Source organism: Carcharodon carcharias, chromosome 8 (assembly GCF_017639515.1).
Source record: "Carcharodon carcharias isolate sCarCar2 chromosome 8, sCarCar2.pri, whole genome shotgun sequence".
In the NCBI taxonomy this organism is placed as follows: domain Eukaryota; kingdom Metazoa; phylum Chordata; class Chondrichthyes; order Lamniformes; family Lamnidae; genus Carcharodon; species Carcharodon carcharias.
The window spans coordinates 52697112-52714236 of NC_054474.1; the positions used below are offsets into that span (position 1 = coordinate 52697112).

Genomic DNA, 17125 nt, shown 5'->3' on the forward strand with positions numbered 1-17125 from the left:
TATTTATTGTATAAAACCTTCAGGAAACCTCATCCCACTCGTGGATGAGATTTCCTGAAAAACGCGAAGGCCACTTAGGCTCTTCGCCTGCCCGACAACCTTAAGGTTGGACGGGCAGCGTTGCTAATTCCTTTAATCGGTTTTTTAATGTCCTTAACAGGCCTTTGACAGTTGGCGGGTGCGCGGCCGCTGAAACGAAAGATCTGAATGACATGCGGTAACGTCGGGACGCACATCTGACGTTAGCTCACGTTATTTTACGTGTCGGCGTGCTGGGCCCGCCCCCACATACCAACGTGAAAATTCTGGCCTGTGTGTCAGTGATATACTTTTTATAATCGATCGATAGTCACATAAGGCTTAAATCCCTAAAGAAGAAGTTTTAAGTTACTTTTGTATTAAATATATGTAGGAAGGCTGCACTCTTCAATGTTAAAGCAGCTGATGAGGAAAACCCTGAGGAAGGTTCTGGAGACTATTACTACATGCTGTTGTTGCTTGTTTATTAGAGAGACAATAATTAGCTGGTACTATTATGGTATATTTGGTCTGTACGCTCAGGTCCTCACTTTGATTGCTCCCAGTACTTTGGTAATGTAGATCAGTGGTGTTCAGGATGTAGTTCATTGGTTAATTAATGGAAGTTACCGATGTAAACTTACCATGCTAATGGTGGCATTGCACCACCTCCACTGGTGGGGAAGGGTACAATTACCAGTTTATGTTGGCAGTTCCCATTACAAATATAGACTTGGACATTGATTACTGAAAAATTATTACAGCAAGTTTGCGCAAATGTAAGATTTTTAATAATCTCCTGTGATACTGCACACAGGGAGTGAATATCAAGTATAGCCATCAGGTGAAGCGTGAATAGGGGACACATGATAATTAGAGCAAGCTGCACAGATGTCGTTCAGTTGCCTTTTAAAGGCTTTCTTTTTATATTGCACTATAAATTTCTAATTCCAGATTTATAATAAAAACTGCCAATATAAACTTGTCACACTGTAATTATACCCTACTGCTACAGTGGGTCAACTGGAAGGGGAGGCATGTGTATTTCTTACTTCATATTTTGAATATGGATATTAGTTTATGTATGGGAGGGGCTTTTATACAAGAGAGTCTTGTTTTGTTATGTATGGTCATCCCACTTTTGTACGTATGGAATCTACCTTTTTAAAAATCTTTTTGGGCCTTTTTTTTGTATAAGGGACATGGATTTCTGCCGAATCACATGTCAGCAGCTAACTGTTTTTAACACATGTATTTCACCTTCAGTTCCTAATGGTTGGACATTCCTGGTGATGCACTGATTGAATGTATGATTTTATCAACCATTCAACAGTTATATATAATGTTGCAGCTGAAAAGTACCAATATGCCTGTCTATCCAGTTTTACACATTCTTCCCATTTAATATTGAACTTGTCTCTGCTTGACCTTTTTCTTTTTGGAAAATCCAATGAGGCAATTAAACTACATTTCTGTTCTGTCTCACTCTTAATATTCAGGAAATGTTATTTCCCATTCTGCTGGTTCCATTTATAATCTTATTCTCATAAAAGGTTATGAGATGTTGCTCAGACAGCAATATTCTCATCTCTGAGTTAGTAGGTTCGTTCAAGAGACTTAAGGACAATTTAAAGTGGGATAGCATGCACCCAATCTACATTGCATTGTTGTCACTGTTAAATTTGTGGTCACCATTTTTTTCGATGTTCCAGGTGGACTAACCAGCAATCTTTTTAAAGAGTTTCTTAAAAAAGATTTTTTATCTGAACTGGAGCCTGAAGAAGCACTCATGCTCCTCCTGACTCAACATCAGTCCCAACAACCATTGCTAGCCTTCTACTTGGCTCCTTGCCAATTGCCTCCCTCTCCCCTTCTCAGATCTGAGGGCTGCTGTGAGGGCTGCTCAGTAGTCTAATTTAAATAAGGCCAGATATTGAATGGATTTCAGACTGACCTGTTGCACTGATTGGAATGTTCTCTGCTGACCATAATGTTAAGCCCTCGCTCCATATAACATTGCTGGTGTTTCTGGTGTTTCCATAGTCCTGAACTGCAGCCTTTCCACCTAATGTAAAGCACCATTTTAACAAATAATCAGTAACCAAGGAAGTAAAGCACACACAACAATCAAAGCATGTTCATACACTGTGCTTTTTGTCTTACCATTTTACCAGCTAATGCACAAACAGGTTGAAATACACAAGCACGCATGCCCAATGACAATGTTTGTTATTCATTTTTTATTTACTAATCAAAAATGCAATTAACCAGAATTAGATTCCCAACTGCCTACATATGGCTAGTAGCTCATGTATCGAACAGTATGATTTAAAAGACTTTAACAATTAAGAGTTAGGGATAATTCAGTAGCTGGTGTACAGGAATGATATTTTTCAAATTATTCTCTTTCATGCACATGGAGAAAGAACTCTACTAGACATTATACATTCCTCTCACATGTTTCAATTTTGTAACCTTCCTTCTCCCATTTAATTTACAGCCATTGCTTTATGGTATAATCTTCTTTTGACTGTGAATGCTTGTCCTTGAGTCACTATTACTCCTGCAATATTACATCAGAAGGTGTGGGATAATCCTGATATTCAGATGCTTTAAGATTATTCAATGTTTAAAATTATAGACACTTCAGTGTGTGTTACAAGAACATGGGAATAAAGACTTAATAGTTTGTCAAACTTAGCCGAAACACTCAGCCTTGAATTCATTCTCTGATATTCATTATTTTAACTAGTAATTATATAGAGTTAGAAATTATGGAGGTGAATTTCTGTCAATTTTCTCCCTATCTTACGATATAACATCTAAAATGTCTGTGCTTCTTCTGCCAAAGTTACAGTCGATGAATGAGAAAAACTTTGTGGAAATCCACACTCATAAATGTTATTTCCTAGTTATCAGTGGAGCTACTGACCCAAAGTCCTGCAACATTTTTAACCACTTCTGTGGTTTCAGCATCATAATATACCAGCTAATAATTTACAGTGAAGTTGTTATGACATGGCAGATGATGTGTGCCAGGTGGATCAAATCCACAAGGGGAACTTGATCACATGGTCACAACAGTTTTGCAATTTGTATTTTATTTCGAGATGCATGCCCTGAATTCAGAAGCAATAAGTCCACCAAGACTTTAAATTAAACATTTATTAACAAAAGATCTCAAGCACATCCAAATTACTACTATAATAACTCCTAGAACCCCTAATTAACCTGGCTTCTAGTTACACCTCTGTTAAGGCAATGGTAAAAATATCATTTTTAAACAGATGCCAGCAAGTTACCGCAATACCCTGGATGTTGAATTCAAAGTGGCTTTTCCTAGCTTCAGTTTTTGTAGACAGCAGGCTTTGTGCAGAAATGCTGGAGGCTTTTCATACTTCTGGTAGATCTTGCAATGCCCTCCCTGACACAGAGCCTCATCTCCTTTATACATATTATACATTTTAATGTAAATCTCATTGTTCCCATATATCTTTGGAACTTTAACTTTCTCATAATATAAATCTTTTCATGGTGCTAATATTATCAATAACCTTTGGGAAAAATAAACACGCCACTTGGCTTAGCTTCTCTAGCTAGGTGTGACATCCTTCCATCTCTTTGAAACTCAAACTACCCTGAATTATCTAAAAATGCAAATTCTCCTCACCTCACATTCTAAGACTTCAGCCATGTTTACGTATTTAGCATTTCAAACCTAGCTTCTTTTGATGAGTCAAAGCCTCCAGACCAGCTGTCTCCAATTCAATTAGATTTCTCACTCTCTCTCTCACTCACTCTCTCTCTCTCTCTCTCTCTCACACACACACACACACACACACACACACACACACACACACACACACACACACACACACACACACACAAACTTTCCAAACCCCATTATTAACCTGCTTGTACAATAAATCACAATAATATAATGCGAAGTATTATACTTTCGTTGCAAATGCAGAAAAAATCTTTCACTGTAAATCATGGAACTGAATTCTCCAGTTGGCAAGGAGGGGGTTGGGGCCCGCTTACAGCGTAAAATGACACGCGATGACATCGGACGGGCGTCCTGATGTCCCCGCGCGTCATTTGGATTTTCAGTTTGACGGGTGCCCAGCCGACTCTGCTGTGCGCCCACCGAACTGTCAAAGGCCTATTAAGGCCTGTTAAAAACTAATTTAAACAATTAAATGAGCTGCCCGTCCAACCTTAAGGTTGGCAAGCAAGCGAAGAGCCCAGGCGGCCTTTGCATTTTTCATGGAACCTCATCCACAGACGGGATGAGATTTCATGAAGTGTTTAAAAATTCAATAAACATTTTTTTAAAATCATTGCTATGTCCCAGCTCATGTGACACTATCACATGAGGGGACATGTTTTAAAAGTTTTCAGTTACTTTATTTAGACATTTTAAACTTAAACAAATCTCCCTGAGGCACCTCTGTGCTCAGCGCTTCTGGGTGGGCCTTAATTGGCCCGCCCGCGTAAAATGGCAGCGCGTACCCAATCGGGGCACCAATCAGGTTCATGCTCACTCCCCGCACCCCCCCCCCCATCGGAACGGGGGTCAAAATTCAGCTCATGGTGTAACTTTAAACAATCATCACTGAATTCCTTGATTGCATAGCTCAGAGAATTTAAGCAACACGAAGTTGAATCATGATAGTCAGGAAGCTTTCTGGGAATCTTTCCTCAAGCTGTACTTATTTGACTGGATGTGATGCTGCAATTGACCTCAGTATCTTTGGGCTAAGGATGGTAAAATTGGATCAGGTTCCTGTTCTTTGCTGCTGTCTTGTAACATATGGACATTAGGTACAGAATCAGGTTCAGTGATGTTCCTATATAGCCTGCCTATAATCACTTTCAAGTTTCAAGGCATTTGTTGAGGTACTAGAGGGAAAATGTGATCGCCTGGATTCTATCTTAAGATGGCGATGCCTTCAGGAAAGGGAGGGGAGAAAATTGACAAGAAAAGAAACAATAAAAATCCCAATTATAATCATATGTCCTACAGATGAGAAAATATTTCATTATGCCACTGTTATTCATGCATACCTTAACACTCTCATTGCCAATAACGACAAATCAAGCTTATTTTCATGAAGTAGTAACTATAAGTACATTCACTATATACCTAGGCTGAATTGGTAGCAAGATTTTCAAACCCCTTTTAACACTAGTATACATAACTTTAATCCATTGAAGCATCACGTTCACGACAGAGATGATGCCACTTCTGTTCCAAACCTGATAAAACCATAAATAATAACTGATTTTACTCCAAAATAATCACCTATGAGTTTCATAACATTGTTCCTTAGAATTGTAAAAAAAAATGAAGTAATTATTTGTAATTAACTGTATGCCACACATTCCTGTCATGTTTTGCATGTGTAAAACTTTTGCCTGTAATGGTAGTGCCCATTGTCCAAGATCCCTGAGCACTGTGTTACACCTGCCATGTTTCTATACCAAAGTTTGAGCTAACCACATAACGTGTATAATTTTTGGTATGTTTTAAATATTCTTCTCTGAAACTGTTCTCCTTTTTTCTTTCTTTTTTGTCAACTTTCTGCATTGGCAGGGCATCTTGGATTTGAATTTATGGGTATGGAAAACCATTCATTTTAATCTGCAAATGTAAAAAGCTGCCTTGGATTTCTAGCAACTTATTTTGCTTTGAAGGGATGATCTGACTGCAGCTGTCTAGTTGTACGAATCCATCCATTACCAAAATAAAGGAGTCCAGTATCTAATGATGACATTGAGCTACAGATAAGCACAGCTTTTCTATAGCAGCACTCTTTTTGACTAGAGATGAGCTGCAGCTGGCCCAGGAGAACTCTTCCAGATTTATAACTGTTGTAAATAGACAGCATAAAACCACTGCTTAAATGTTTGACCTATAAATTTCATGTTAGCTCCAGATGTATGTAAGTTTGTGTCATCTGTTAGCTTTTCAATAAGTGAAGCTGGTATTTAGATTAGGAGACCTTATTCTTTGAACTTCAAACTTGGTTTATAATAAAGTTGATTTAACAGTAAATCAAGCGAGGTTGCAGGTCATAATGTTTTTGCTGAAGTTGCAGCTAATATAAACAATTTTTATGGCACACAGCTTAAAAATTAGAAATGGACCAAACTAAGGAAAACAGCAAAACATGCAATCTGAGGCAAATGAAACTTATTTATTGAGAGCAAATTAAACAGTTTCATAAACTTGTACCAAAACTTACTTTATTTGAGTGTAAACTTTCAACAAGTTTGTTTTCATCCTGGGTAAGATTGTGCAATTCATTTCAGATTTTGAGACACATTTGTGTATTTTAGGTTGTCCATAGTCATGCACATGATAAATATGATTACTAGCACAGCAGTTCCCTAATATTAAGTGCAAAAGGGTAATAACGAAGCATTAATAACACATGAGCCTGTTCATTTCTCTCACCTTCAGCAAAATGAGTGCTGCTGACATTCTAATTATTGATCACAAAAAAAATTCCAACTCCCATGTCTTGTCAGGACACTATTTATTTAGTCTGGGGCATCCCTTCACAGTCTGCTTTACTTCTTCTCTCAATGTTCCCATTCTCCTCTTCAGTAACAAGCATGCTATGCCAAGCTGTTGACTTCCCCCCTTCACCGCACCCCACCCCACCTCCAAATGTTACCTGATATTTGTACTAAAAAACTTTTTGTGTCTCTCATTTTTCCATTGTCTTTCTATTTCTTTATATTCTCACTTCTGTGATTGACACACATATGGACAGTGTTCAACTAGTCTGACTACTGTCAATTCTCAATATCTATAATTACTAGATAGCAGCAAATAATGTTTCAACTGTTTTTCTAATAACTGAAAATGAATATCAAAATTAGAAGGTTTAAACAAAAATGAAAACGTCATTCAGAATAACTATTTCTCCTTAACTTGAACTCTCTCTGAAGTTTTACCTTCTATTTAAGAAACCAAAGCTTTACCTTAATACCCAGTTATTTTTATTTTACCGCTTAGTTTAAAATAGTTTAGCTTTTTAGATGAAATGTGTTTTTTTTTATGTTTTGTTATGAAGTTTGCCTTTAGTGTGCTGGTGGGAGTGGTAATAGTTGTAATTTTATTTGCTGTGTAGTAAGTACGGTTCAGTATATTACTTCAGTGTATTACTATTTTGAACACTACCTATTATTGTATTTGCACATATATTTGTGTACAGAAGTAATGTGAGAAAAGCTGTAGGCTTTTTACGAGTAACTTGTGATGAAGCAACTTTTAAGTGATGCCTGTGTTTAATTCTGAATGAGGCATTTAACCCTTTTGTTCCCTGTGTTTCTGTTTTCAGAAGCTGAGGAACTGTATCAAAAGAGAGTCTTGACCATTACTGGCATTTGTGTTGCACTTCTTGTTGTTGGAATTGTGTGTGTAGTGGCATATTGTAAAACAAAGTAAGTGTTTAAATCTGCCAGTCACCATAATTTAAAGTGTTTTATCAGAATTTAAAGTAGCTTATAGATTGTTGCAGTTTAAGGTAATTTGATTTTAAAAAATTTGCATGTAATTTAATAGATGTATTTACATTTTTGATATCTAATATGTTCGTATGTATGTTGCAATTTGTTGAAGTTATTTCAATATCCTGTCGTGAACTTACTTTAGTTGTTCTACTTCTTTAGAAAACAAAGAAAGAAAATGCACAGCCATTTGAGGCAAAATCTTTGTGTAGACCATCAAAACCGAAACCTTGCCAATGGGCCCAACCATCCCGGCCCTCTCCCAGAAGATATTCAAATGGTTGATGTACGTGCTTCTATTAAATAAACTGATTTTAGGACAACTAAATGAGTTTATAAGAAGAGATTATTTAGTGATAATCCTGTTTATTGCTTAGCAATTATTTTGGTTAAAATTCTTTTGATTAAAAGACTGAGTTCAGTCTATAGTTAAATAAGAGTCTGCAATTTGGCAGAATACCAGGCAACTCAAATTAATAGCTGCAATCATAGGCTACCTTAAAAGTTAAATAAAAATGTATTTTATCAAACATAATTTAGAGAACTCTGATTGTTACGGACACTGAAGGACATGGCAAGACTTCTTAACTTGCACGTGTCAGAATTGTTAACCCATTAGAATTTTACAATTTTGTTACAACTAATGCAAAAAGCAAATCACCCCCCTCATCCAATACGGCTAATATATTTTTGTGAATTGCCCTTTAGGCATATCTGGTAATTGTGAAGAGTGTGTAAGGATTCACGTTTGTGGTGAAAGTTCACGTGTTTTGAACTACACGCAAGCTACCACAGGTGCAGAAGGTTAAATGTCTTCCTTCTGTGGTGTAATTTCTATGATTGGATGATAACCCAAAAGCCTTTTATGTCCAGTTGATTCCTTAACCCTTAACCTACCATAATGGTTTAAGGAATCACCTTTACAGATTATTATCCATTTTGGGAATAATTTGAGCTGCAAGGGAATACTGCCAGGAAATCCCCAAAAGGAATTAGAAACATATAAACTCATTCAAAACCTATTATAAAAATGTGTTTTTGAGTAATTGCAATCATTTGTTTCTAATCATTTACTCTGTGAATATTTTACCATAGTTTTCTTAAGTAATTAATTATAAAAGTGAAAGATATTTAAATCTTGTTGGCCGTGAGCCTTATTGTTTAACTCTGAAGTTTTTATTTCTTTTCTCTATGTACAGTACATTTCAAAAAATGTTCCAGCCCCTGAACACGTGAGACGACATGAAACGGAAACTTCATTTTCTGCAAGCCAGCCGTCGTCCACATCTCATCACTCCTCCACAGTTACACACACATCCAGCCATAGGTAATTAAACAATTAATGAGCAAGAACTGCCACTTTCATATGAAGACAATAATAGAAATAATATTTACTACTTTAACTTTCAAAACTACCAGATGGTACAGAATTATTGCTGACATTAGTGCAAACTGGCAGCATCTGTTACTCCAAAAGTGTCACTGATGGAAACATCTGCCCACAATGCCACTGATGAGCACATGAACACAGAATACAAATCAATGAATATATGATTAATTTGATTAGTTCATTAATTCTGAGTGTAAATTCAATCTCCACAATCAATGCCTTCTAAACTCTTCTTCTTGAGTGACCCAGCTCTAGGCTTCTCATATGCAGGGCTGACTAATGTCATGAGTGCAATTATCCTTTGAATGCAGTGTCCCTCTATATGTGTGAGTTGTGCCTTTAAATATAAGAACAGAGAAGATTAAAATGGGGTGATTTTTCCATTGCAAGCACTTGCAAGGTATAATTGTTAAACTTTCTACTTGCTGTTCAGCCATTATCAACAAAAATTGTACTCCACAGCCAGATTAATAAACTCTTCAACATTGATTCTGGTTAAGTGGATCATTTAGCCGTTTTCGACCATGCAGGTGTATTATAATTACCACTAGTTTTTCAATATTTCAAAGTTAGTCGTTACTGTGATTTTATTAGTTCATTAATTATGCTGAAAAATGGGCATGCTCTCATTCACCAAAGAAGGTTTGTGAGACCCAAAATTGTAAAACAAGACAGATAATAGGAGAGCTTAAGAATGGCACGTATGCAACAATGCCTGTGCAGCAAATCACTTTTGACACTGATAGATCTTTTCATTTTAAAATTATGACATTAGATATGCATTAGCAGAGTTTGGTGTGTAGTTCCAGTTAGCTGTAACTCAGAAATTAGAATATCTGCAATAAATTAAACTCTAATAGACAACATACAGTGGAAATTGGAAATTTGAAATAAAAACAGACAACACTGGAAATATTCAGCAGATCAGGCAACGTCTATGATAAGAAGAAACAGAGTTAATGTTTCACGTAGTGACCTTTCACCAGAACTCATAGGTCAGAATTTTTCCGTCGGCGATTTGGGGGCGGAGCCCTCAACGTCATACCGCCCCATTTAAGTATTCAGGAAGGCGGGCAGACGGCGAAATCAGCTGTCCGCCCACCAACCTGTCAATGGCCAATTGAGGCCATTGACAGGATAATTAAAATAATTAAAGGCCCTGCCCGTCCAACCTTAAGACTGGTGGGCAGGCCAGGAGCCCCTGTGGGAAGGAGAAAAAGCATGAAACCTCATCCACTACCTGGGATGAGGTTTCATGTCTGTTTAAAAAATCTTTAATAAAGTTTATGTAATATTTATTAACAAGTTCCATCTCGTGTGACATTGTCCCATGAGGGGGATATGTTAATAATTTATTCATTTTGCTATTTTTGATGTTTTTTAAACTGTCATCAATCTTCCTGAGACAGCACTTGGTCTCAGAGAACAGTGCGCATTTTGACAGTTGGGGATTCCCTCCCCCCCTGCACAGAAAGTACAAAGCGCTTCCTGTTGGGCAGCTCGCTGGGCGGGCCAAACTCAAAATGGCGGCAGGGCCCGTTTCGGCAGCGGAGTTCGGTTGCCCGCCCGTCACCGAGCCAGTGGGGCCCGCCCGCCCATCGAGAGCTAAATTCTGCCCATAGGCCCAGATCTTCCATTCTTTAGATCGTTGGAGACCCGATGTACCCCAGAGGATGCGCTACGGAACCCTTCAGTTGTCCCAATGCAAGGGCTCCACAGGAATTGCCCGGAAAGTTTCAACTTCCGATGGGCAATTCCCCAGCCCTTGGGACCCTCCAAAAAAGTCTCCAACTCTGAGTTAGAGTTGGAGACTTTGGAGGGTTCGGACTTACTTTCCTGGAAAATTACCCAGGAAATGTTATGCAGGAAAGAAAGAACTCCAACTCCACCCTGACCCTCCAGTACTCCCCTCTCCCTCTGGCACCTCCCCAACCCTTCAACAGCCCCCTGACCCTCCAACTCCATCTGACACTCCAGGTGGAATTTTATGGCAGTAAGATTCTACGTTCCCGCTGAAGTCAATGGAGTTTAAAATGACTCGCCGCACTTTACAGCCCCCACCGTGACAGGGCCATAAAATTCCAGCCTTCAACTCTGCCCCAACCTTCCCCAAGATCTGACCTGACCCAAACTCACCACCCTACCCACCCTGTCATCCTACTTCCCACCACCTTGCCGCTCTACCATCCTGCCACTCACTCGCACTGATTCAGTAGCACACTGAAAAGTTATTCAAATGTTATAAAGCTTTTCAGTGCGTTCATAAATGAAGACTTACCAGAACACAGCAACGAGTGCCATAAAAAATGGGCGTGGCTTGGCTTCCACTGATGATCCTGCACTATGAGAACAGGTGTGTTCTGCATTTCTGAAGAGACCTGGTTCCGAAGTCCAGGTCAGAAGTGCGGAGCTCCAGCTTCGTGCAAATAAAAAGGATTAGAGTGGCAATCTGACAATGATTCCCACTGCCTGGAAGATTTGGCCCATAAGTTTGGCTAATTTTCTTTGCAATTGACTATTACTGTTCTGGGCAAATTTTCATATGTAAAGCAAAACAATGTTATGACTTGCAGTTCAAAGCTACATTATTAGTGCATTTTTTCAGATTTCATTATTCTCTAAAAGATGAGACAATTCAGATGGAGCACGTTTGTGACTGTTGTACTGGCAATACTGAAGGCAAACTTTTAGTATGGTTGTATTCAGTTTTACTGGGGACTTTCCAGGACGGGGTGTATAGACACTTTGACCTGCTACCAATCAATTTCCACCACTGCCAGGACTGTGAAAACAGCCCTTATAATAACTCAAATACTGCATAACTAAGAGTTACAGTTTATAAGCCTAAGTATGGATATAGGTGATTGAATACTGTATGAAACACTCCAGAGCTGTTGAGAGCTATGAAAATAATGAATACTTGTTTGGGATATAGAAAGAAATGGCTTGCATTTATATAGCACCTTTCATGACTAAGGATTTTGCAAAGATTTCACAGTTGCAATGCTATAAAATCATAATGAAGTACTTTTGAAATACAGTCACTATCTTAATGTAATGTAATGTGGCAACCAATTTGCACATAGCAATGTTCCACAAAGAGCAATGAAATAAATGACCAAATAATCTGTTTTGTTTTAGTCATTTTAGTGGAGGTACATATGTTGGCCAGGGGAGAAGTAGAACTCCACTGCTGTTTTTCTTCAAATAGTGAAATGGGATCTTTCATGTCTACCTAAGGGGGCTCATGATTTACCATCTCACCCAAAAGGCAGCACACCTGCAGTACAACATTCTCTCCATCTGACCCATCATCCTAGATGGTTGCTCAAGTCTGCAGTGGAGCTTTGGCACAACCCTTTGATTCAAAAGCAAAAATGCCATAAGTGAGCCAGTTATGTTGTGTGGAATGTAATTAGATAAATATTCTGGAGTTTTATTTAAGTTGCTTATGGGGAACTGAGAAAACATTTGTCAATTTTTTTCCAGTTTAAATACAGTAACAGGTCATTCTTGATAGCATAGATTGTACATGGTTTTGTTTGTTTTCACACCTTCTCACTCTTTCATTGGAGAACAGTGTGAAGTAATGGAAGAATTCCTAAGCTGATTACTAATCTTACAAGCCATAACCCTAGTGCACCTTCCATGGGCATAACCATCTTTATACCAGACAATAAACTGGTTAGTCCTATATAGACATAAAGCTTTATGTGTTCCAAGTACCTATACAAGGACAGGAGGTTTCCCTTATCCATTGGACATATGTACCCTGCTGGATGTCAACTCAGAATTCAGAGTCAGAGCTCTGATCTCTATTCATGAGCATTGTCTAGCATATGGTTTAAATCCTGCATCTTCTAAGTCGAAGCAGGAATTCTATCACTAAACGGAAAGCTCACTAATTCTAATGTCGTGTGAAGAAAGTGGCATGATGGAATAAATGTTTTTATCTTTACTTCATGATTTCTCATCAACCTTATTCTTTCTTGGCAACCTTTTCATGGATGTATAGTCTAACTAATAAATGTTAACAAAATTTGGCATGATTAATTGAGTTTGCTCTACAATTTCTAATGTAGATGGAGCAGCAACATAGTACGTGCTACTGCAGCAACAAGTTATATGACTAACTTATGAGACATTGCCCTTGTAGCCAGTGTTGCACACATGCAAGTTCCCAATCTGGAATGAGCTGATTAGAATAATCACTGATTAGAAGCAAAGCATCCCCCATAGGCTGTTCTCTTGTGCCTTCTGGTAACTGATCACAGAGGGCCATTTTTTTATTTGTTGATGGCATGGGGTGTCACTGCCTAGGCCAGCATTTATTGTCCATCCCTAGTTGCCCATGAGAGCTGAGTGATTGGCTAGGCCACTTAAGAGTCAATCACATTGCTGTGGGTCTGCAGTCACATGTAAGCCAGACCAGGTAACAATAGCAGATTTCCTTCCCTAAAGGACATTAGTGAACCAGGTAGTTACAACAGTCAACAATGGTTTCGGGGTCATCATTAGATTTTTTATTGAATTCAAATTTCACCATCTGCCGTGGTGGGATTCAAACCCCAGAACATTACCCTGGGTTGCTAGATTACAAGTCCAGTGACAAGACCACTACATCACCGCCTCCCCATTAACCCTCATACATCGGCAACCTGACAATAAGAAATGCAATAAAAGTTCTTGCTTAAAAAATCTGGATATTGATGGTGTATCTATAATTTTGAATAATTGATTTGATATATTGTGTACTTATGTAACAAGTGCCCATAACTTACAAATTATAATTCCTGTCATCCTATCAGCCAAAAAGTAATGCTTTATTGAGACAAACTTCTACTAAGCCGGATAACCTCATGGTCTTTGGGTACAATTAAACTTAATTACTAGTGTCTATCCAACAATTCTGATGAATACATGGCTCTTTCCTATAGAAATGGAGATCACACGTGGAGCATAGAGCGGACTGAGAGTGCAACTTCAGAAATGCATTCTGGTATGATGACATCATCAATAGAAACCAGTAAATGTAACAGTCCCATGGAACCACGAGGCAGACTAAGCGCAGTTTGTGGCCACCATGACACAAGGCATCCGATCTTCCATTGCAGGGACTCAGTGGATTCTCTCAGAGATTCACCTCATAGTGACAGGTATGAAATGAATCATATTATAACACCATGTTGTGTTCTACACATATTTATTTGCAGACTGAATCATTGCAAATTATTTCCCAACAATTGCATGGCAGCCTCCAGCTGTAAATCTGGTGGGAATCCACTGCATTGGCCACAAACTCCACGGGACCCAGGTACTCTAATGCTCTGCCTCAAGTGCAAGTTTATATGCATGATTTTATTGGGCCTGGATCTCTGCACCAAACTCTCACTGTGAGCTGGGGCAGAAAATCCTGGGGCCTCAGTATACCATCAGTACAATTACATTTGGTCTAACCAGGCTTACCTCAATGATAGCCACAGGTGTCCTTCTAATCTGAGAGTCCAGACTTGGCCTGTGACTTGGGCCCCCAAAATTAGAGGGTGATTTTTAAGCCTTTTGACTTAGTGACAGGTAGATTCTTACCCAATGAGGTGGGTAGACTTCTAAGGTCCCCCCCCACCCCCAATATTCTGAAGATCTGCTCATACAAGTTCCTGCCCGAGCCCTGGGCACTTTTATAGGGTGAGCAGGGATGTTTTGTGGCAAGCGTAACCTGGCTGAACTACAGGGATCACTGTCCTATATACTTTCTAGGCTTGTGCATCTTTTTAAACTTTCTGACGGAAATAAAAATACGTCTAAATACTTGATACCAAAATACAGTTGTGCAGTGTCTTCCACAGATATTCTTTGGATTATTGCAGCTACCTGCAGTTTCCTGCTATCAGCTACTTATGTGATTTGTTAGTATTGTCCCACATTGGGGCCATTTTTAAATAGCCTGGTTATGGGGGTGGGGTTGGTGGTGACAGGTGGCCAAATAAGCCCCTTCATGTTCTTATTAAGACCAATGTGCAGACACCAGCTGGAATTTTAAGTCAGCATTTGGGGCCCCACTAGTGCCGATGAATGGAAGGGGTCTCCTGACAACAGACCCTGGGGTGTGTTTGGGGAGGCGTCGGGGGGGGTGGGGGGGTGGTTAGTGGCAGTGCTCCATATATCATTTTTTAACACCCGTCACCATAGCCACGATTGCATGATGGCCACCACTGTTGCCCTGTTTGGAGGTGCCTCTCCACAATGATGGCTTGGCAGCTGTGGCTTCCTTTCATTTTTAAGTATATATGATGTCTTCAGAAGTCTCTTTCACCTACCCACATTGGCAGCTCCCACCTCAGATGATGGGACTGCCAAGGTGCCAGTGCTAGAGACCCTACTCTTTCCATTGACCCTCTAGACTCAGGAGCCTGCCCTCCATTCTTAATTGGATGAGGCTACTGGAGGCTGCCACTTAATTGGCCACCACCTCAAAAATCACATTCTGGGACCCGATGCTGGCTTATGTGGGTTCCCAACACTGGAATTAATATCTACAAATGAAAGAAGCTGCTACATAATCCTGCATGAGGATAGAAACAGTAAATAAAATACAATTGGAGGGAAAATTTGAAAAGAAAAAAAATACAATATACCATGCATACAGATGAATTGAAATAGTACAATAATCTAGTTTATTTTAACTCTCTTTCACTATTTCAAGTGTTGATGCTATTGATTTTCTTTAGGTATGTGTCTGCCCTCACAACACCAGCCCGTTTATCACCTGTTGATTTGCATTACTCTCTCCCTTCATACGCAACTGGTTTTGAGATGTCTCCACGTGGATCTACCCATGCAACATCAATGCCTCCAGCAGCGGTTGGTTATACGGTGGAAGATGAACAGCCTTTGTTGAGAAGATACCACAAGTACCAACAAGACAACCAGAGACACAACCCCTACAAGCAGCGCCACAGCTATCTTCATGACAGCTTTGGAAGTCTCCCCCCTAGTCCAATGAGAATGGTAGAGGATGATGAGTACGAGACAACACAAGAGTACATCCCAGCACTAGATCGACCAAAGAAAATGACAAACAGCAGTAGAAGGTGGAGAAAAACAAAACCAAATGGTCACATTTCACACAGAGCTGAATGCGACTGTGACTCAAACTCAGAAAGTTGCTGCTCTGACACTGATTCTGATGGTGAGAAAGCAGGAGAGCATACACCTTTCTTAAGCACTCAGAACCCTCCAGCAGCAAACACAGAAACAGCTTCAGTATTCCGGTCTTCTGATAGTAGGACTTACTCATCCAATAGACACAATGTGCGAGAGGACGTACACACCCGAGTAACACGTGTAAAATCAAATCAAGACTCAACCCCTGTGTAAATGCCATAGATCTGCAACTGTAAAAATATTTTATTTTATATAATTATCAAATATTCTAAAATTAAATTAAACATTTTATTTTCATTTTAGCAAAGTTGTCTTACAGCTAACAGGAAAGTCTTTTATAGGAAAACATGTATTTATATGTAAAATATGAGTTACAGTTAAAGATGATGATGGTGTGCCAGTTTTTCACATCATAAATAGAATAATATTGTGGTGCCTTTTGCTGTATGCTGATACCAGATTTCCTGCTGATGTTTCAGTTTTTTAGTGTTTCTACCTTGGACTCCTGTTATACACCTTTTGTTTTATTTTTTATATTTTTACCATGGACTCTCTTACATTTGGACAGTTATATTTCTTTGAATTCTGGACACACACATCTGTATCTGATATTATTTATCTATGTACTGGCTCCTGAAACATCAAGTGACATCCTGGCTGAACTCTATTCTTTATTACATTTGATTGGGAGGACAGAATATAATTATATTTATTTTTCTGCCCCCTAACAGTTTAATAAATATTTCTTACTTTTTACAAGAAGAAAATAACAGTGAAGATTAGATTAATATTTTCAGCCCTTTTCAACCGAGGAATTTGCCAGGATAAGATCCCTTGGCACCAGACTGGCAGCATGTTATCTGATCCACTTTACTGACAGTCTCACAACATAAAAATTCGAAGGTCAGTGCAAACTAGGCATGACATTCAGACGTCACTAAAGAGTCTGCAACATTTGCAGTTATTTGGGTTTTCTTTATCAGTATTCTCAAATATTTTCACCAGAAAGTACAAAAGCACCATTTGACA

General features: G+C 38.9%; 1 protein-coding gene across 1 annotated transcript in view; it reads left to right on the forward strand.

Moving 5' to 3' along the window:
- Positions 1–16517, forward strand: part of LOC121281068 (pro-neuregulin-2, membrane-bound isoform-like) — a 167293-nt gene extending 150776 nt beyond the window's left edge. The window contains exons 6-10 of the mRNA XM_041193698.1: positions 7374–7476; positions 7705–7828; positions 8742–8869; positions 13870–14088; positions 15661–16517. Coding sequence (XP_041049632.1) covers positions 7374–7476; positions 7705–7828; positions 8742–8869; positions 13870–14088; positions 15661–16309 — 1223 coding nt within the window. The 3' untranslated portion in view covers positions 16310–16517. The remainder of the gene's footprint in view (positions 1–7373; positions 7477–7704; positions 7829–8741; positions 8870–13869; positions 14089–15660) is intronic.
- Positions 16518–17125: the final 608 nt, after the last annotated feature.